Source organism: Strongylocentrotus purpuratus, unplaced genomic scaffold, assembly GCF_000002235.5.
Source record: "Strongylocentrotus purpuratus isolate Spur 01 unplaced genomic scaffold, Spur_5.0 spur5_scaffold_8, whole genome shotgun sequence".
In the NCBI taxonomy this organism is placed as follows: Eukaryota; Metazoa; Echinodermata; class Echinoidea; order Camarodonta; family Strongylocentrotidae; genus Strongylocentrotus; species Strongylocentrotus purpuratus.
In genome coordinates this window covers 24,204,633-24,226,799 of record NW_022145614.1, presented here as the reverse complement: position 1 = coordinate 24,226,799, position 22,167 = coordinate 24,204,633, and the positions used below count along the sequence as shown (strand labels likewise).

The window sequence follows — 22,167 nt, the reverse complement described above, 5'->3', positions numbered from 1 at the left end:
ATTGAAATTACGTAAGGTTAATTTTTTGTAAGTTTATGCTATAGGGCAATGATCAACATGATCAAATTGGTATGGTCTCCACAGCTTCCTTCTTATGGTTGGGGCAACCCAGCACATTGGCCCCAAACCATTCCCAACTGAGTTACAGTGACGTATGTATGAAGTGAAGACGAATCTCAAATGATTCAATGAGGTGTGGTCCGTCTCAGTGCGCCCCCTTTGGCGTCATCAAAGAACCCTCCGCCCATGAAGCCCTTGATCATCGTCGGGATCACCCCTATTCGACGAAGACAAAAACAACATAGACGTCTCCCATGGGAATAGAGGCGTCTCTGCAGGGCAGCGATGTACGTCTTGTGCACCACATCCATCGATATAACGTACCCAATCCCGATACAATACGGAGGGTAACTATCATCTTCGTCACCGAGTACGGCACGTAGAATTTGTCGTACACGTTCGAATGATGTCGAAGTTGAAGGCGGCTTTGCCGGCGACGAAATTCCTTGAGGGCGCTGTTCGGAGGTACACCAACATCTTCATGGTATTCACAGCCATGTCGTCGTCTGTCTTCATAACGAACTTGGCGTTCTGGCAGTACCTACTGGCCCACTTTATTCCCATCACGGTCTTGATCGTGAGGTTGAGGTAGGAATCGATGAAATCCTCTTGCACGATGTCGCCGTAGTTGACGAGCTCACGCCTGAGGTCATCGGTGACTTGCCTGTTGGACACAGCACCAATCAGGAAGACTGTTTCGAGATGCATGGCGGTGCTCCGTGCTGCCATACCCACGTCCGTCTTATCGCGTCGCGCCGATCGAAATTCTTCGGCGCCGAGGCAACAATCATCAGTAGAGATATACGCTTATAGGTCCCTTCGTCTGTCATGCATTTTCCTTTGATTTAAGATGTACTGTACTCGTGTAAATCTATATACGACTTCCAAACTGTTGAATTTAACATTCCAGGTGTTTTTATCATCTTAGCCCTCTTCAACTTTTCTCGATGCGGTCGATCTGGTCGTACCATCTGTTCGTATCCACGCCTAGTTCTCTGGATTCGTCTGTTTCTTTGAATTCCTTAGCAAAATCAAGCATAGGTCCCAGATATGTTTCATCGGTCGGTAACACATGTGGCTTGGTAACCAAGACCTTGGTTTCTCCTCGCTTGTTCTTGGCAACGACCGTGCCCTTCTTGGACGAGATGTTGTACTTCTTGTAGGCTTCTTCGTAGATGTTGATTCGTTGTGCCTTCGACATCGTGGGTAAAACTGAGATGACCTTTTCTTTTTTCTCCAGTTTCTCAGCAAGCTTGGCGTAAAACTCCCTCGCGATCTCGTCTATCTCTCCTGGGAGAAGTATTGAGGAATTTCTCATTAGCCTCTTGGAGGCATACTCATTGTTATTAACCCTCACTGGCATTATTCACATCCTGAACATTTAACTCGACAACGCCATGTTTCCAACTGTCAAGGGCCTCGTCTCGCGGCTGCCATTGATGCGAAGCAAGCGCAGAAATGCCATTTTTCTTTAGTTCATATAACCGCTCGAGTGGTACCCCCTCTTGGACCTTGCCATCCTGCTCCACCCCTTTGAGTTGCCTACTACTGCCGAAGCTGGTGGCGTGGTAGTTCTTCTGAAATAGGAGGTAGAACTGACAGAGAACCGTCACGGTCATCGACGAGATGATGAGGATAAAGAAGGACCGGACGATCTCCGTCATACGCATGGTCGTAACCCTGTTCGAAGTCCTCAACACTTTATAGCGACTTGGGCTGCTTCATGTGATGGAGTCATGTTGAGGGCGTGGAAGCAGAGGGTGGGGTACGTCTTCTCATCTATTCAATGTCAGACCTGAGAGCCTGTGGAGAGAATTAAGAGTGGAAAGTAATCCCAAAATAAAGTTGTCATGGTAGGCCTATATCATGTAGTATAATTTGTTGTTATCTGAGTTAAGTTTATTAGCATTGAATTTATGATGCACCTTCCATTGAACCTGTCGAACAATGTGTAACGTATATAAACATCAATGCAGGCGCGTACGCAGGGGGGGGTTAACTCCCCCCCCCCCCCCTTGAGGTTTTTTCTGTGTATGTCTTGTGTATGTTTTTTTGGAGGGAAAAAAAAAACCTTCTTGATTTTTTTTTATTTTTTATTTTTTAAATAATTAAAAAAAAAAACCTTACCCCCCCCCCCCCCAACGGAACAAAATGTCAAATTTTCAAATTTCGAGACCAAAAAAAAAAAAAAGTGTCCTCTTACCTATTATTCTTATCCGATCCTACAAGAACCAATGAACAGTGGTTACTGGAGCAACTCGCCGAAGGGGAATAAAATAAAATTGACCCTCAGAGAAAAGGCATAAAAATAGGTGTAATAGATCATTGGAGAATGCCTGTTAAGATTCATTGAGCACTTAAGGAACATTACATGTCGGCTTCTGACTGTATTACATAACTATGTTTAAAGGAGAGAAAGTTTCAGTTTGGAATTGAAACAAATTAATGATGAGATGTGATTTTAGTTCATTCCAATACTTTGGACCCGAAGAAGTAACAGTTTTCTTTGCAAATGATGTTCGAGTTCGTGGCAAATGAAAGAAGTTACATTGACGTGTGAGGTATATAGGGCCTATGGGTGGATAGCATTATTTTTAACAAACAGTAAAGAAGCAATCGCGGCTCAAACATTCATAGAATTTATTCTTTAAAAAAGAATTGCTAAATGAATCCAGCATTGTTGATACATCTGACGGCTCGTTTGATGACTATCTTTTCAAGTTAAATTTTGGTCCCATTCCCCTACGGAAAAATAACGTAATTGAGAATTAGAGTCAGTGGTATCCAAGGATAATAAGATTTTGGAATGGAACTCATGTTCGAGTTTATTTAAGGTACATGTTTAAGGTACCTGTTTAAGGTACAATTTACATACATGATTTACGTGTACCAGGCGCGGATCCAGGATTTCTTAGTCGCTCAGTGGGGGGGGGGGGGGGGGGGGGGGGGGGGGGGGGGGGGGGGGGGGGGGGGGGGGGGGGGGGGGGGGGTAGCGGGAAGCGGACACATTTTTTTTTTTTTGTCCTGGAAAATTTTAAAATTTGCACCCCCCCCCCTTGAGCGCCAGGGGGGGGGGGGCCCATTCCCCCAAAAGGTACAAATCGCGTGATTTTACATGATTTTTTCTCAAGGGAGGGGGGGGGGGGGGGGGGGCCGGGCCCCCCGGGCCCCCCTGGATCCGCCACTGGTACTTTCCATGACAAGTCACTGTCATGTAGATACCATGAAACTTAGTAGATTCAACATGAATTCCTTGTAAGGATTTGATAGAACTAATGAACAACACAAGGGGTCCGTTGCATAAAAACTTACCATTGATGGTAACTTTGCCATTAATGGCAACTACCATGGTAACAGGGCTCAACAAGCCAATCAAAATCAAGGTTTTCCATGGTAGTTACCGTTGACGCAAAGTTACCATCAATGGTAAGTTTTGTGCAACGGGGCCAAGGTCTTTATAATATTCAAATGATTTGTTTGTACTTTCCCAAGCTTGGACCAGTTTCAGTTCGTCGACCACAATTTCTCATTTCCAGATATGGGTAGTTTCTTATATTTTCGACAATGAACACATATCGACTGTGAGAACTTAGATACCAAATAAATTCCAAACTATTGGGAGTTTTGTATGAATTTATCCACCGTAAAAAAATCGGGCCATTTTCGATGTTGACTTTCTAAATAATAATTATTGTCAAAGAGCAGCCGTACAAGTCGTGGTTAGGGCAAGTTAATTCTTCTGTTTGATTTGAGTACACAGTAATTGCACTTTGTATACAAATAAAAATACAAGGTCAATCTGGGTAGGAGAGATTCTGATTAAATGATATCTTGACGCAATGGGGTTTGTGAGAGGGTTACTGAATAGTTGATCATCTGCTAGCAAAGCGTGATCGTCACAGGGAACGTCGAGGTCGTGACATCCAGTAACGTCCTGGTCATCATCCTTTCGTAGCTCAATTTGATTGGAAGTTCCTTATTGGACGAGGAGCATCGATATTGGTGAGGATTAGGTAAGTAAGTGGTTCATTTTGTCTGCTTGTTTCATGAATCACCTTTGAGTGATTCTGTGATTACAGTAGTTTAGTTTTCGAATGAAAGTTCAAATACATATCGACATAAAATATACCCAAATGTATAGAATTGAAATATGTTGGTTAGCTCCGCTGATGATTTTGTTTTTACCGACTTCTCTAAAAGCAAGTATTTCCGTGTAGGTAATAAGAAACCAGAAGGACCTACGGTTTTACATCATGTCCAAGGGACTTATATCAAAGGGTAGGCCTACTTACCCTGATAGCAGAGACTGGTAAATATCACGTCATATTTACGTCTTGTACTACGTCTTTAAGACGACATAACACGACGTCAAAAACATGATTTTGCACCCGCGCACGTCGTCACGAGGACGTCATATTTTGACGTGATTTTTACGTCTTATTAGTCAAAGAAAGACGTCTTTAAGACGTCAACTTGTACTATAGGAAGACGTCATATGGACGTCATATTTACGTCTTTTAGTTAAAGAAAGACGTCTTTAAGACGACGTAACACGACGTCAAAAAGACTTGATTTTGCACCCGCGCACGTCGTCACGAGGACGTCATATTTTGACGTGATTTTTACGTCTTATTAGTCAAAGAAAGACGTCTTTAAGACGTCAAGTTGTACTATAGGAAGACGTCATATGGACGTCATATTTACGTCTTTTAGTTAAAGAAAGACGTCTTTAAGACGACATAACACGACGTCAAAAAGACTTGATTTTGCACCCGCGCACGTCGTCACGAGGACGTTATATTTTGACGTGATTTTTACGTCTTATTAGTTAAAGAAAGACGTCTTTAAGACGTCAACTTGTGCCATAGAAAGACGTTGTATGGACGTCATATTTACGTCTTTTTAGTAAAAAAAAGACGTCAACTTGTACCATAGGAAGACGTCGTATGGACGTCATATTTTGTCGTGATTTTAACGTCTTATTAGTCAAAGAAAGACGTCTTTAAGACGTCAACTTGTACCATATAAAGACGTTGTATGGACGTCATATTTTCTTTTTAGGTCTTATTGGTTAAATAAAGACGTCTTTAAGACGTCAACTTTCACCCAAGAAAGACCTGTATATGTTGTATGGACATCAAATTTTGACGTGATATTTACACCTTACTGGTCATTTCGATGTACCTTTTATCCTTACATGATCTTTACGTCTTTGTTGTCCTCTAAATAACATCTATACGACCACCTGATCAAGGAAGAAAGTGTAAAAGTCACTTCATGTACACATTCTGAACAATCACACATAAAATCAAAGCAACAAATATTGCATCACATAATATATATATACATGCCAAACAGAAAGTAATTTTCATATTTTTAATGTACACGTATATGGTATGAAAATGGATAACAAAATATAAAATACGTATTTCTATACCTTCTTATTCTATCTAACTTTGTTTTCCATTGGTACAAAATCTTTTCATCACTATCCTGACACTTCTTCCAAAACATGCTGTATAAATACCTAGTGTATTTCTGTCAGTCTCATAATTTATTTTAAGAAAGTTAACAGGCCATCACAAAGATATCTGTTTCGTTATAAATGTGCTACAAGAAACTATGACATATTGGCTAAACTTATAAGTCTTACGGTTGTGGGAAGCAGGTTAGCAGCATAGAGACTAGGTAAAGCTATACTGATACCCGCAGTATTTTAGTAGACAAGCAAACAGCACACTGGGGAAGTTCCTCATATTCAGCAAAACAGCATAGTGGAAAGCTAGGCATTCATCAGTGCAGCTCTACCTCCTCGTCTCCATGCTGCAAAACCGCTCCTGACAACCCCAAGACTTTAATGCAGATAAAGACTATCACATAAAACAAAAGGTTGTTGGAAAGAATTTCTGAGCATGAAAGATCAATTCTTGTTACATACAAGGGGAATATCTAAGTTCATGGCAAGAATTCAGTATAAAGTATAAAACTATACAATCTAAATCACACACAGGAGAAAAATGGCACAAATGATAAACACATGGCTTAGCTAAGTTATTTCTTACACTCAAAGGAACAAGTTGGCAGCAAGGGGAACAGGGAGAGCTTCACTGATACCTGCAGAGTTTTCTGATGATGGTTGCTTGCCCGTCAAAACCATGATGTTCACATTTGGCGATACAGCATATTAGAAAACTGTGCAGAAATCAGCTCAACTGTACCTATTCTCTCTGTGCTAGAAACCTGCTTCTTACGGGCACATGACTTAAATATAAGAAAAGGCATTAGTGGCAACATTCATCTTTATAAATATCAAAAAATTAGTTTTGTTGCAAATACAGAAGCTGAAGTTCCAGTATAAAATACAATTTATATCAGATAACATTCCCGCCAGTACGATTGGCTCAGTTGGGCAATTCCAAGGTGACGGTGGAATAATTATTCAGAAGATATTTCCCAGTTTAAGATAAAATAGCAAACATGCTGAAAAAGTTTAGCACAAAGAGATATATTCCATTGCTAATGTCACAACATTCATTTGGCAAGTCCCAGGAGTTTCACAAAAGAATTAAAATTTAACTTAAATTTTAACAGCAAATTCAATATACATGTAGGTAAGCCATATTGTGCTTTCAAAATCACAGATACAATCCAAGAATTTTATACTTTTAACTACCAATTTTTTTTCAAACCACAAGGTATTTATGGTTTTCATTGAAGGCGCTACTGTGTGTCACTCTTTAACAGTTAATTCTCCCAACAAAATTTTCAATTTTCCCCAACCGTTTTTCCATGAAAATACGATATAAAACAGGCCTTTAAAAATCTTTCAACGCCTAAATTTGGAAAAGGTATTGGAGCTAATTCGTTGCTTTGTGTGATGATTTACACTCACTTCAATTTAATCAAATTATAAAAATATAGTTGGGAGAATTAAGGAATGGATTAGATCAGTTTTCCCAATTTTAATCATCAATAGTGGTCTATTTTTAACTCAAATGTTCAGATTATCTTTAAGTGTACATACAGTATAGCATTGAAGTCAATACCTTAGCATCATTTTCTCTCATATGAACAATGTTACCAAGTCCCTTTAAGGCTCGTTCAGATATGATGCTGCAAAACAAAATCTCAGATTTTTTTAATGTTGACATAGAGTTCAATATGCTTTACATTTCTGTATATTATTTTTAAAAAAAGAGCTCACTGAATATGCGCAGTCCAAACATACAAAGACTTGTTGCCATTCGCTTTACACATAAAACCAAACTGCATCATTTTCGAAAATTGTTGGCGGTTCACGTTCCGTATCTGAACAAGTCTTAGTTGCTTAATAATGGAATCGATTTGTATTGTATTTAACTCACTCAATTTTTCTCTATTACCAACTTATATATAATTTGCAACAGGTTTTAAGAACTGATAAGAAGTGGATGGGGGGTGGGGGTGAGCATGAGACTGAGCATATCAAGTCTACTACATTTAAGCATTATGAAACAGGTCAACCTCATAAATATTAATTACAAATATATGCAAAATACTGGAATCTTTTACTCAAACTGTTATTATGTCAGTTCGTACACCCTGTAATTCATTAAAATTGTAAGTGACATGAATGGGAATTTCAGTTCCACAGCTTAGCAATTCAGGTTTGTGGCTACACCTCACCTCTCCCCCTCCCCTAATCTCTCTCTATAAATTATAATGAAGTGAAAAAAAAAAACCTTTTTCTAGCAGTTTAACTATCGGGTGAGTGTAGATCTACATGTAATTTTGGACATATTCCTCTTCAGCTTGGACTCATGGGTTAGCTTTTGGGTGGAATCTCTGGCATTATGCACTGCTTTCAGATCCAGGGAACATAGACGCAAGGAATTCTAGTGCATGAATAAAGCAAAAAGAAAGGAATACAATTTGAGACAAACTTTTATATATTTTAAAACTGGAACGTAAACAATGAATTAAATAATGAATTATGTCAGAAAAGTACTGCTTGGTAAGATTTATCAGAAATAATTTCTTATTGCTCACAAACATAAAGTCAACACACCTTTGATTTTAAACATTTGTGGGCAATGCAAAACGTGATTCAGGATTTCGTTTGGTAAATTATCAATACAATTGTAGTTTGCTGATGAGGGCCATGACTCACCAATCGGATTAGTGGAGCCATCGATTTGGAAATATTCCTCTTCAGCTTGGACTCATGGGTTAGCTTTTGGGTGGAATCTCTGGCATTATGCTTTGCTTTCAGATCCAGAAAACATAGACGCAAGGAATTCTAGTGCATGAATAAAGCAAAAAGAAAGGAATACAATTTAAGACAAACTTTTATATATTTTAAAACTGGAACGTAAACAATGAATTAAATAATGAATTATGTCAGAAAAGTACTGCTTGGTAAGATTTATCAGAAATAATTTCTCATTGCTCACAAACATAAAGTCAACACACACTTTGGATTTTAAACATTTGTGGGCAATGCAAAATGTGATTCAGGATTTTGTTTGGTAAATTATCAATACAATTGTAGTTTCAGGGATGCCAGTTAGAATTGATCAGAGGGCCTGAAAAATCACCTAGAATGTGCTAGCTTGTACACAAAAAACCTAAACTATGGTATGAAAATAACTCGCCAGGGCCTGAATTCAGGCTATTGCCTGAAAACTGGCATTCCTGTAGTTTGCTGATGAGGGTAGAATGAAAGCTCCTTGACCTATGCTGAAGGGTAAAAAAACACTGTTTGAAACTCACATAATATTGTCGGTTATTGCAACATACCTGCAGGTTTTAGTGATCTAAAATTAATTGAATTATAAATATATTTGAAACTCATGACAAATAACTGAAATAAGCCTTTCAAATGAAATGAACCATTATGTAGTGTCTAATTGGTCAGTGTCTCAGTGATCATGCACAATATGACAAATAAATGTACAGAAATAATACAAGTACATGTACACATTTACCGATGATGGCTTCAACTGTTTCAAGAGGCTGCTGATCCTTAGGGAAGTAGGGAACATCCACAAGGTTGAGAGAGAGTAGCATTTTCTGCATGGTTTCACATCAATATACTGAGGCCACAATGTGCTTTGAATCCACTTCTTTGACGAAAGATGTTAAAAAAGGATGCCTACAAATAAATGAGAAAATGAATAAAGAACAAAATGAATGGTTGATAATGTATGCATGTGCAACACATATACTACAAACTTCTTTGAACAGCCTGTGGGGAAAGAATTTTGTTTACCATTTACAGGTCTAAACCGATTATTTCCAGATAAAGATTTCTGTATACGCGGTAGCCTATAAGATAAATTTGCTGTCTAAAGACTATAGAAACGACTTGTTTAAGGTTACATGTTTGTGACACAAGTCACTGCTTTATTCCTCTACGTATCGACACGTAATGCTCAATTTCCAGACATCTGGGCCCGGGCCGGTAGTACACTTTCTCACAGGTTTCACTTTCACTGCAAACCGCTGCACATTACAAGTGCATACCGATGGTGGTTGCGGGCGGGCGCACGCCTGTGTGAAGTTATCTACCGTACAATGAGGAGGTAGATCACTTCACGCAGACTTACGTGCCCCCGCAACCCTCGATCTGTATGCACTTGTATTGTGCAGCGGTTTGCCATGCAACCTGTGAGAAAGTGTATACTACTATCAATGTTTTTCCGAAAAAATACTCCCCCCCCAAATAAGAAAATTGACCAGAAACAGGTTGGAAACATAACGACTTTTAAATCATGACCGGCATTATTTGAACATTTCATGAATATTTGCTTGATTTGGGGTAGGCCTAGACCGAATTTTCCGTCTCTTTCGTTCGTTAGCCTCTTATTGGGGTAGGGTCGGCCGGCTCTCTCTTTAGAGACGGAAACCGTCTATACACATTCCCTTGATAACGCCACGGCCATTTCAGGTCGTAGGGTTATGCCCCCAAAATCCCCCAAATGTCATTTTACCTCGTCCATATCCAATTGTAAATTAGGCCTAGGCTATAATACATCGGTTCCACTTACTAACTTGATTGAAATAATCCGTTTAATGGTCCCTTTTAAGGAAATTATGGGTCAAAATCGACATCCATGTTGAAAATCTTGCAAGCCGTGTTAAACTCTCGCTGCCGGAGTCATCTAAATCAATCTCATCCTTTCTAGTCTACGCCGAAGGCAAAATGATTATGAAGGAAAAACTGTGCGCCATCTACACGTTCGTAATGGCGTTAATTTACATCTGATTTAGAAATCAGGAAATTAGATCTAAAAGTAAACAAAGAAAATCGGGGAGAAAATGTCGTGGACGAAAATATGTACATAGCCACCCCCACGGTACGAGATCTCTGGGTTGCCATCTGTATTGGGGAATGACAACAAATGTCAGTTTTATTAAAGAAATGACCCAATGAGATGGCTATTGCTGTCTAATCTAGACGAGTCTACCTACATTGTAGATCTAGTGCCAAAGCTTTCATCAGTTTGCTTCTCTTATTTTTCTGCTTTCTTTTAGTTTTAGTCTTTTAGAGCAGTTGTATATTCGAGTTAGATTTCCCTTTAAAGCCATGCAGCCCATGTGTAGGCAAATGAGTAAACTGTTTTGCTTTAAATGATGCCCCATGCCATGCATACCTTCAATCAAGACCCTACATAAAAATACATATATGGGATCATACATTCCAAATCTTGTCACCAAGTGTTGAAAGTCCGAGCTCACTATCACTGACATTATAGTGACATAAGATCATACATTGAGTCTACATATCAACTTTTCAGAACAAAAAACAGTAACTATAGATTTATGTACTTTTTGTAAATAAATTAGGTAATTCTAGGACTTACCCATACTGTAAATTTGCAGGAGAAAACGAGAGTATTCAGGAGGATGATACTTGATGCAACGGCTTTTTTACTCTGAATTCAAATACATTACATACACATCGCATAGTGCATGTAGTCCTACGCCTTGCATGCCTTGAGTACTATGCATCTGTACACACACGTACACACTCCCGTTTGAACTAGATGCGAGCATGTTTAGTCTTGATCGATATTGCAGACCTTGGTGCGTGTTAAGATGTTGCACAATCTATAATGACTAATGACATTTGAGGGGGGGGGGGGGGAGTTGTTCCCTAATTTCAATTCTGATAATTGCCCTATTTACTTTGACTTATGCTCATATTAGATGTTGTAGTCTTTACTCCGATTATTATCTTGGAAATGATTAGGTTATTAGAGACGTCATAATGACGTCGTTATAACGTCGTCCTTACGACAAAAAATATCTTGGAAAATATAGTCTTTAAAAGAGGTCATAATGACAAAAAATATTTGAAAAAATAGTCTTTTAAAGACGTCGTAATGACGTCGTCGATACGACAACAAGTATCTTGGAAAAAATAGTATTTTAAAGAGGTCATAATGACGTCGTAATGACGTCGTCAATACGACAAAATTACATTGGAAAAAATAGTCTTTTAAAGACGTCATAATGACATCGTTATCACGTCGTCAATACGACAACATTACATTGGAAAAATAAGTCTTTTAAAGTCGTCATAATGACGTCGTTAGCACGTCGTCAATACGACAACATTACATTGGAAAAATAAGTCTTTTAAAGTCGTCATAATGACGTCGTTAGCACGTCATCAATACGAAAACATTACATTGGAAAAATTAGTCTTTTAAAGACGTCATAATGACGTCGTCGATACGACAAAAATTAGCTTGGAAAAAATAGTCTTTTAAAGACGTCATAATGACGTCGTTATCACGTCGTCAATACGACAACATTACATTGGAAAATAAGTCTTTTAAAGTTTAAAGTCGTCATAATGACGTCGTTAGCACGTCGTCAATACGACAACATTACATTGGAAAAATTAGTCTTTTAAAGACGTCATAATGACGTCGTCGATACGACAAAAATTAGCTTGGAAAAAATAGTCTTTTAAAGACGTCAAAATGACGTCTTTATGACGTCGTTAATACGACAAAAATTATCTTGGAAAAAATAGTCTTTTAAAGACGTCATAATGACGTCGTCGAGAAGACAAAAAATATCTTGAAAAAATTAGTCTTTTAAAGACGTCATTATGACGTAATCACGTCGTCAATACGACAAAAATTAGCTTGGAAAAATAGTCTTTTAAAGACGTCAAAATGACGTCTTTATGACGTCGTTAATACGACAAAAATTATCTTGGAAAAAAGAGTCTTTTAAAGACGTCATTATGACGTCGTCGAGAAGACAAAAAATATCTTGAAAAAATTAGTCCTTTAAAGACGTCATTATGACGTCGTTATGACGTCGTCAATGCGACAAAAATTATCTTGGAAAAAATAGTCTTTTGAAGACGTCATAATGACGTCATAATTACGTCGTCCATACGACGTACGACGTGTTTACCACTTTACGACCAATTTATGACGTCTTTAAGACGTCAGTCTGCTATCAGGGTAAGTGCATCAACATGGTATAAACCTGGGACCTTCCGGTTAAGAGACTGCTACTCTCCCACTGACCGAATATATCGGCGTAGCCTGGAACTTCTTTCAGCTGAAATACACTGTTGGTCATAATGGTGGAATAATTTTTTTACCCCAGTTTAGGGAAGGATTTAAAAAATTATTTATTTCTAATAGATCTAGATAATGGCATACATTCTCAGATTTTATTGAATATTAATTTGAGAGTGTTCGTTTTTCGTGACTGCTAAATCATATATGTGCTACTATGCTAATCAGCTAGGGAACCTACGTCCTTAATCATAATTGACAGTAATGAGGATTAATGCCTCACAAAAGGGCACTAATATAGCTGATCGACACGATTTATATCCTGGGGCCTCACAGTAACGAGGCCATTGCTTAGCCCCTGAATCATGACTGTACGCAGTGTTTGCTAGGGTACGCGGCCCCTTCCACAAATCCCCCAAAATGAAGAAAATGCAATAAATTGTCAAAAATTAATTGCATTTTTTCCCCGGCCCCCAACAGGAAAAATTCCTCTGTGTGGCCATGCCTTGAACCATAATGCATGGCCCTACAGAGAAGTTTTTCCTGTTGGGGGCCGGGGAAAATGCATTGAATTTTTGACAATTTATTGCATTTTCTTCGTTTTGGGGGATTTGTGGAAGGGGCCGCGTACCCTAGCAAACACTGCGTACAGTCATGATTCAGGGGCTAAGCAATGGCCTCGTTACTGTGAGGCCCCGGGATAAAAATCGAGTCGATCAGCTATATATAAGTGCCCTTTTGTGAGGCATTAATCCTCATTACTGTCAATTATGACTTAAGGACGTAGGTCCCTTAGCTGATTAGCATAGTAGCACAATTATGATTAAGCAGTCACGCAAAACAAACACTCTCAAATTAATATTCAATAAAATCTGAGAATGTATGCCATTATCTAGATCTATTAGAAATAAATAATTTTTTAAATCCTTCCCTAAACTGGGGTAAAAATAGATATTCCACCATTATGACCAACAGTGTACAACACCACCCCTCCTGCTCCTTCGACCCCCACTTCCCAAACTCTTCCTACTCACTCCTCCTTCTACTCCTCCTCCTCCTCCTTTTCCTCCTCCTTCTCCTCCTCCTTCTCCTCCTTCTCCTCCCCCTCCTCCTCCTCCTCCCTCCTCCCCCTCCTCCTCCTCCTCCTCCTCCCTCCTAACCTACCCTTTCTCCGGCCATGCTTCTCATCATCTACCACCCAATCTCATGAGTTGCTCTGTTTTTATTATTTAGTTTAAAATATTACCTTTGTTTCTTTCTATTTGTCTGTTTCTTTTGTGTGTGTCTTCTTTGGGTGTAATATGGGTTCTGTTTTCTTTTTATTCTGACTTGTACATTTTCAAACTAAGGTGAAAAATAATGCTCTTGGTTCAGTTGTGTATGTGTGTGTGTGTGTATTACAGACCATAGTCAGATTTTGATTATCTTGTCAAGATTAAAAATGTAAGCCTATACTAATTATCAGAATCCACAAAGTATGCTCCTCTGCCAAATATGTTGGTATTTTATTTTTACCCCAATTTATGGAATGATTTTGACAATGATTTTATTCCTAATAGATCGAGATAATAGTATACATTCTCAGATTTTATTGAATAATAATTTGCGAGTGTTTGTTTTACGTAACTGCTAAAGCATATGTGTGCTACTATGCTAATCAACTAGGGGACCTACGTCATTAAGTCATAACTGACAGTAATGAGGCTTAATGCCTCACAAAAGGACACTAATATAACACATCGACACGGTTTTGATCGTTGGGGCTCACAGTTACGAGGCCGTACGCGGTCGCCCCCACAAATACAACAACAAAAAAAACGAAAATGCAATAAATTATCAATCAATCATTGCATTTTGCCCCGATCCCCAACAGAAAAAAATCCTATGTGTGGTCATGCCTTGAACCATAATGCATGGTCCTAACTACAATACAATAATCAACAGGCAAATGTCTATAAAAGGAAATAAATATAGTTTTCCATAAATAATTAAATACGGGAGAAAGGATTCCTTTTTATATTTTGATCAAAGTTTCACTAAAAATCGTGAAAAAGAAATTCACATATTCCAATGATGATTGCATCAACAAAAGCATAGGTCTACGAACACAATATTTAGTATTTCGTCCAAAAGGTATATTCTATTTTATATTTAAAAAAATGAATATCAGAGACTTATAGAATACACACTGTAACATTCATTGTCCAGACATGTGGATCTCGTGACTATGGAATTTAGCAAGTCGGATTTAAAGAAACCAATAATCTGATAAGCCAGCATCAAGACGTCTTTGAAATAAAATTGTCTGCTTTTAATGATTATCACAAGAGGAATGCTTTTCATTATTTAGATAAGATACGTGACAAATAAGTGGCATAAAATCAGATGCTTGTTTATTATGTTGACCAAAGGTTTAACATAAACATCGCTGGAAACACGTATGAAAGAAAAAGATGAATCAAAACATGAAAAACGTACGTACCTTCTCAAATAGTTATGTCGATCCTCCAACTTGAAAACGCAAAAGAAATCATTTCTTGATGGAATAAACTATGAACATAATACCGTTATACTAGCTTCCTCATAACAAGCATTGTGTAATAGGCAAGTATGTATATATACGGCCAAGCATACATGGCACGGCGATGAAGGAGGGGGAAATCGATATCAGTCGTTGTTCGATTTCTTCATTGTGTTTGTTTGGAATTTTAGGGGAGGTGGTCGATTCATTGATATAGTTGGTCCACCCATCAGTTTACCAGGCCCTATAAGGTAACAAAGCGTGGCATATTATCTGGTGTATAGGCATGGACGGGTTGGGGGAAGGGGAAGGGGGTGAGCTTAGGGAAGCAGCCACCCTTTTAAAATTACCGATGTTCTGTCATCCGCCACCTTATATTTGGGTAACGAGTTATGCTATATTGGTCTCTTGTACATCTGCAATTATGCAGTTCTTTTACCTATTCACAGAAATTATACAGTTTTTTTTTCAACTTCCCCGTCCCTCTCTTTTCCACATCTTGTGCTTTCTCTCTTCAGTCATCGGATTCAGGCTTGCCAGCGCACAACGTAATATGCACATTCTCTACTCCCTGAGGAGCATTCCCGTCAGGCGCCTTTTTACAGACGCCACGCTCACAATACTAACCGACACCTCAATGACTCTCGCATCCTACCCGGAACCACTTTAAACCGTGGGTGGAGAGAAGTACATTTTAATTTACAAAATGTCGCTTTTTTAATCTTGCCTCGGAATGCACACATCTTTTCTATCAGAATCATGTCCCTATTAACATAATGGTCCAAAAATGGCATATTTTGTGTCATTCTGAAGAAGAAAAAAGTTTTTTGTGATTTATTTGAGGGACTATACGCAATCTCGATTTTCTTTTTTTTTTATCGTTAGCTTGACATGATGAAAGGGCATCCACACACAAAAAACAAGAACTCCCTGTTTCGAGTAAAACCCTTAACAAACTCATATAGTCGGGTGAATTGCAGTCGAAAATATGTATTTTTACACCTAAACTGGAGTACATGACCAAGCATCACATTTGTTACCGCCTTTGGTGAGTTTCATTTTACTCGATGTTATATAAACAAAATCAATTGAACGAGTATTCTCAACTGGTGTAGAAAAAAGTGAGTAAACATGCTCATGTTCTCGATGAAAATCATGTTAAATGAGTAAATCTACTGCCTAGTCAGTAAACCAAGTCATTAACGCATCACTGAGTTTTCATTAAACTGTGGGATATTTACTCATTGACTCGTTCTTCGAAAACTTCCAATACTATGTTACTTGTCAAGTGAGTGATCTCACTCATTTCATGTGTATAGGATCTAGAGTCGGAGAAAATCATCCACGAATCTGAGTACGACGGCCACATGCGCGAGCTCGCACATGCTTATGGAAAGCCGTTGGTGACTTTATTCACGTGCCCCAGACGTATGGAACGCGGCACACGTCTGCTAAATTGACCAATCATCGCCTGTTATTTAGCAGGCGCGTGCAAGGTGCGATAGCACACGCCTGTTACTTTATTAGCACACGTGTGCCTTTTTCCAGACGGATGCTGTTTACTGCGCATGCGTCTGGAATTGATTGACCAATCAGATATCTTGTTTAATATGGAGTTTAATGTGTGTGTGTACGGTGAGTGCATGCAGCGCAGACAAGCAAAAATGTGCCTTGCACGTGGTGATCGACGCACGTGGTACTCTTACCGTTCTTAAAAGTATTGACTTTGATTTCTATGTCAGAAAAGAAGTATACATTGTACTTCCATTGAGGTTGGAACTTTCTGATGCAAAGAATAGTATGCCAAATTATAAACGAGGTACCGAACTGCTATATGAACGTTTATCCTCCACCTAGTATTGGAGTTTGTAAATACTATAAAGCTATAGTCTAGGGTTGATAAAGAAAAGGTAAGTCTAATATCATGAATGGTAGTTTCCAGATTTACAATCTATCATTCAGAACCTACTCTAATTGCAAATTAGGTTATATACTATGCAACAGTGCCATTGTGATAATGTGTATGAGCCAGTGTGATAAATAGTGTTGGAACAACAGAGTGGATCTCTCCCCCTCTTCCATCTCTCCTTTATCTCTCTTGGGTCACTCTGCACAGAGGTCAACCTCACTCGTGGTATAGGGAACACACACACACATTCTCTCTTTCTCTCCCTTTCTTCCCCAATATTCTCGTCCATGTTGTGTTGTTGAGCAACACTCTCCATTGGGCAAGGACAGGGGGATTAGTGATAGGAGGCATGTTTGCTTAAGAGCTCAGATTAGAAGTTGGAAACAATGTGAAGAGTTTGCATTTGCTTGGCACAAGGGATTGTCTGACCATTATTATTTGGTAGTTTTCAATCGAATAAACCTGCTCATAATTATCCCATAGGCCTAATTGTATTTAAGGGTTGATGTTTGGATGTTGATTGGCTTATAATACAACATGTATTGCTGTATATTGCATAAGTGGAAGTTATCACATTTCTTAGAGGGCGAAAAGCTCTTACCCCCCCCCCCCCCCCCCCCCCCCCGCCAAAAAAATAAATAAGAGAGAGAGAAGGGAAAGGGAAAAAGAAGAGGAATAAGAAGGAAAGAGGGAAACGGGGGAAGGGCGAAGGGCTCTTGCCTCCTCCCCCCCCCCCCCCCACCCTTGCCAAAAATAAATAAGAGAGAGAGAGTGAAGGGAAAGGGAAAGAAAATATAAAAGGAAAGAAAGAAGAGGTATAAGAAGGAAAGAGGGAAACGTGGGAAGGGCGAAGGGCTCTTGCCTCCTCCCTCCCCACCCCCCGCCAAAAAATAAATAAGAGATAGAGAGAGAAGGGAAAGGGAAAGAGAAGATAAAAGGAAAGAAAGAAGAGGAAGAAGAAGAAGAAAAGAGGGAAACGGGGGCGAAGGGCTCTTGCCTCCCCCCTCCCGCCAAAAAAATAAATAAGAGAGGGAGAGGGAAGGGAGAGGTAAAGAAAATATAAAAGGAAAGAAAGAAGAGGAAAAAAAATAAGAAAAGAGGGAAACGGGGGCGAAGGGCTCTTGCCTCCTCCCCCCTCCGCCAAAAAAATAAATGAGAGAGAGAGAGAGAAGGGAAAGGGAAAGAGAAGATAAAAAGAAAGAAAGAAGAGGAAGAAGAAGAAGAAGAAAGAGGGAAACGGGGGCGAAGGGCTCTTGCCTCCCCCTCCCGCCAAAAAAATAAATAAGAGAGGGAGAGGGAAGGGAGAGGTAAAGAAAATATAAAAGGAAAGAAAGAAGAGGGAAAAAATAAGAAAAGAGGGAAACGGGGGCGAAGGGCTCTTGCCCTCCCCCCCCCCCCCGCCAAAAATATAAATAAAGAGAGAGAGAGAGAGAGAGAGAGAGAGGAAAGGGAAAGAGAATATAAAAATAAGAAAGAAGAGAAAGAAGAATAAGAAGAAAAGAGGGAAACGGGGGCGAAGGGCTGTTGCCTCCTCCTCCCCCCCCCCCCCCGCCAAAAAAAATGTATAAGAGAGAGAGAGAGAAGGAAAGGGAAAGAGAAGATAAAAGGAAAGAAAGAAGAGGAAGAAGAAGAAAAGAGGGAAACGGGGGCAAAGGGCTCTTGCCTTTTTTTTCTTTCTTTTCCTTTCTTTCCTATTCTCCCTCTTTTTCGTTTTTCTCTTTCTTTCTTTTTCTTTTTTCTCTTTCTTTCTTTTTCTTTTTCCTTTCCCTCTCTTTTTTCCCCTCCCCCTTTTCTCTTTTTTCCCGACGGCAGCGCGATTTTACCGACAATATCCTGACAGGGGGGGGGGGGGTGTCGCACCCCACACCCCCTTTGGAGACGCCCCTACCTACGCCACTGTTGGCGACCACAAGGCTATCAATACAAATTAAGACATATTAATGAAGATTCTTTTTTAATGTTGCAGAGAGATAAGTATTTTCTCTATGAACTTGTTTAATGGAAGGATAATAAATAATATTAAAAACATGAATACTATAGCGGTATAATGATGAGAGAGATGATTTTTAAGTCATACTTTTTTTCAATGTTGAGGGTAAGGGAATCCCCCTCCCCCTAAGATCTCGGCCGTTTCACAACCGATCGCCGCGAAAATGTGCATGCATGTCAAGTGAAGTGTATAAAAAACTATGGTAATTTCAATTTTTTGAAAAATTCACTCATTTGCATATTTATGGTAATTTATGCAAACAAGGTCAGAGAATTCACATTTTTACCCATAAATCATATATAATTCATATTCAAGCGTTCTTTTTCACTACATATATTCGTTAGAATAATAATACAACAAAGTTGGAAGAGCCAGTTTTATCCCTATATTATCTCTTGTTTTGATAATTTTTATTTATGTATTATATTGTTTTTGTTGTTTTATTTCATTTCTAACCACAATTCAAATTTTGACCCAAAAACAAACACATTAACTTGAAAACAAGACCAAATAACCAATGTTTTCTCTTTTTTTAAAAGAATAAATGGTATTTCCATATGTTTGGTACATAAATCACAAAAATGAGCGATTTTAGGGCTGACATGCAATAACAAAAGGTCACGTGACTCCGCAACTGTACGTCCAATTTTTAACAAAAAAATGTTTCAAAAGATGCGTAAGACTCGAAAGAAAAAAGTCATGAAAGAAAAACTTTATATCTGCCGCGGTTCCGGAGTAGTCGCGAAATTACTTGAGAGAGCACTAATCTTTTTGGGGGGCCCTCGAAAATTTGAAAAATCGTACCCCTCCCCCCTTGAACGCCAGGGAGGGGGAGCCTATCTCCCAAAAACGGTAAAATTAACGTGTTTTTTTACACGTTTTTTTCACAGGGCGGAGCCCTCAGAAGCTCAGGGGTATTAAACATCAAAATTAATGTCGGATGAGCATAATTTTATACCTTATTTGTGACAGTGGCAGGACACAATTTGGTGTTGGGTCCAGGGGGCGGAGCCCCCAGAAGCTCAAGAGTTTTGTACATTAAATTATTATTATTTCATACCTTATTTGTGACACAGGGGTCACGAATTGGCGTGGGGTCAAGGGGGTGGAGCCCCCGGAAGCTTTTTGGAAGGGTTTTGGGCAATAAATAACGGTCAGATGAGCATATTTTTATATCTATTTGTGACACTGGCAGGACACAAATTCTTCTTCCTCTTCTTTCTTTCCTTTTATCTTCTCTTTCCCTTTCTCTTCTCTCTCTCTCTCTCTCTCTCTTATTTATTTTTTTGGCGGGAGGGGTGGGGAGGGAGGAGGCAAGAGCCCTTCGCCTTTCCCACGTTTCCCTCTTTCCTTCTTATTACTCTTCTTTCTTTCCTTTTATATTTTCTTTCCCTCTTCCTTCTCTCTCTCTCTTATTTATTTTTTGGCGAGGTGGATGAGGAGGAGGCGAGAGCCCTTCGCCCCTCCCGTTTCCCTCTTTTCTTCTTATTCTTCTTTCTTTCCTTTTATCTTCCCTTTCCCTTTCCCTTTTTTCCTTCTCTCTGTCTCCCCCATCAACATAGTAATAACGAAAGAGACCACTCTGTAATCAAGACCATTCCATTTTATTTAATACATTTTCGATATACTTAAATTGGCAACTATTACCTTCTGTCCCAGATCCTCATTTTAAACGACTGATGCGAAAGACTAGTCGACGCACCCTTTCGAGAAAAGGCCCCCCGCTTTTATCGAAAGGGTGTGTTAAAATGGTACTCCACTCTCAACGCACCCTTTCGAGAAAAGCCCCCCCCCCCCTCTTTTATCGAATGGGTGCGTTGAGCACACCACACCGCGCCGCACCGCACCGCACCCTTTCGATGAAAGCCAAAAATTCCGCCCTTCGCGCGGAAGGGGAAAACTTCATTTAGACGAGTCGAGAACGGTACAACGAATCGTCTTCTTTCTCTAATAATTTAAGGAAACGTCAAAGCTTCCGCGCTTCGCGCGAGAGGGTGAAACTGAATTCAGATGAATAGGGCTTAATAAGAGTCGAAAACGGTACGACGAATCATCTTCTTTTCTCTATATTGTGATGGAACGCCAAAAAATCCGCCCTTCGCGCGGAAGGGAAAACTTCATTCAGATAAGGATTAAGAGTCGAGAACAGTACACCGAATCGTCAGCTTTTTCTCATAACTTAATGAAACGTCAAAGCTTCCGCGCTTCGCGCGGAAGGAAACCGAATTCAGACAAGGATTAAGAGTCGGGCACGGTTTAACGAATCGTCTACTTTCTAATAATTTAATGAAACGCCAAATCTTCAGAGCTTCGCGCGGGAGGGGAAGAACTGAATTCAGATAAGGATTAAGAGTCGAGAACAGTCCACCGAATCGTCTGCTTTTTCTCATCATTTAATGAAACGTCAAAGCTTCCGCGCTTTGCGCGGGAGGGGGAGAAACTGAATCAGACAAGGATTAACAGTCGAGAACGGTACAACAAATCGTCTTCTTTTCCTAATAATTTAAGGAAACGTCTAAGCTTCCGCGCTTCGCGCGGGAGGCCTATCACCCACACCCCCGCGCTCTTTGAGTGATTCGCTTGCTCACTCACCACCCCTCCCTAAAATAAGATCCTAGCTCCGTGTCTGCATTAAAATATATAGCTATGAATGCTGACTAAGTTGACGAAATAATTCGTATATTTGTGTCGTCGTGGAAATTGACCATTTGCACATACGCAAGTACTATAGATAGTCCATAGGAAAAACAATTTAGCCTTCGGCCCCGGGTTTATAGGGTTAAATTTGTAGATATTGGAAATTTAATTTTGTCGGTAATTGGTAGCTAGTTTTGTCGGTAATCGTCGGCCTCTACACCCCCCACCCCCCCCCCCCCCTCCCACTCAAAAAGGTCTAGCGACGCCCCTGATCACCATATTAGATATAAGAACAAAACATATATAACATTATCTGTATGTAAGTGTTTATTCGATTTGATAATGAAACTGTTCTTATAATTACTGTTGTTAGTTAGTTAAATAGGAACTCTGTAGGACCATGCATTATGGTTCAAGGCATGCCCACATAGAGAATTTTGTTATGTTAGGGGTCGGGGCCAAATGCAATGAATTATTGATAATTTATTGCATTTTCTTCGGGATTTTTTTTTTCTGGGGGCGG

General features: G+C 39.4%; 1 protein-coding gene across 1 annotated transcript; it reads right to left on the bottom strand.

Annotated features, from left to right (window-relative positions):
• Positions 1-921: 921 nt before the first annotated feature.
• Positions 922-15,183, bottom strand: LOC105437068. Its single transcript, XM_030975833.1, has 2 exons — positions 15,070-15,183; positions 922-1,863 (listed from the first exon to the last, which is right to left on the bottom strand). The coding sequence occupies exon 2, from the start codon at positions 1,421-1,423 to the stop codon at positions 995-997; it is 429 nt and encodes a 142-aa protein (XP_030831693.1). The 5' UTR covers positions 1,424-1,863; positions 15,070-15,183; the 3' UTR covers positions 922-994.
• Positions 15,184-22,167: the final 6,984 nt, after the last annotated feature.

Coding starts and splice junctions, on each gene's coding strand:
- LOC105437068 (XM_030975833.1), bottom strand. CDS start 1,423: ATGCCAGTGAGGGTTAATAACAATGAGTATGCCTCCAAGAGGCTAATG.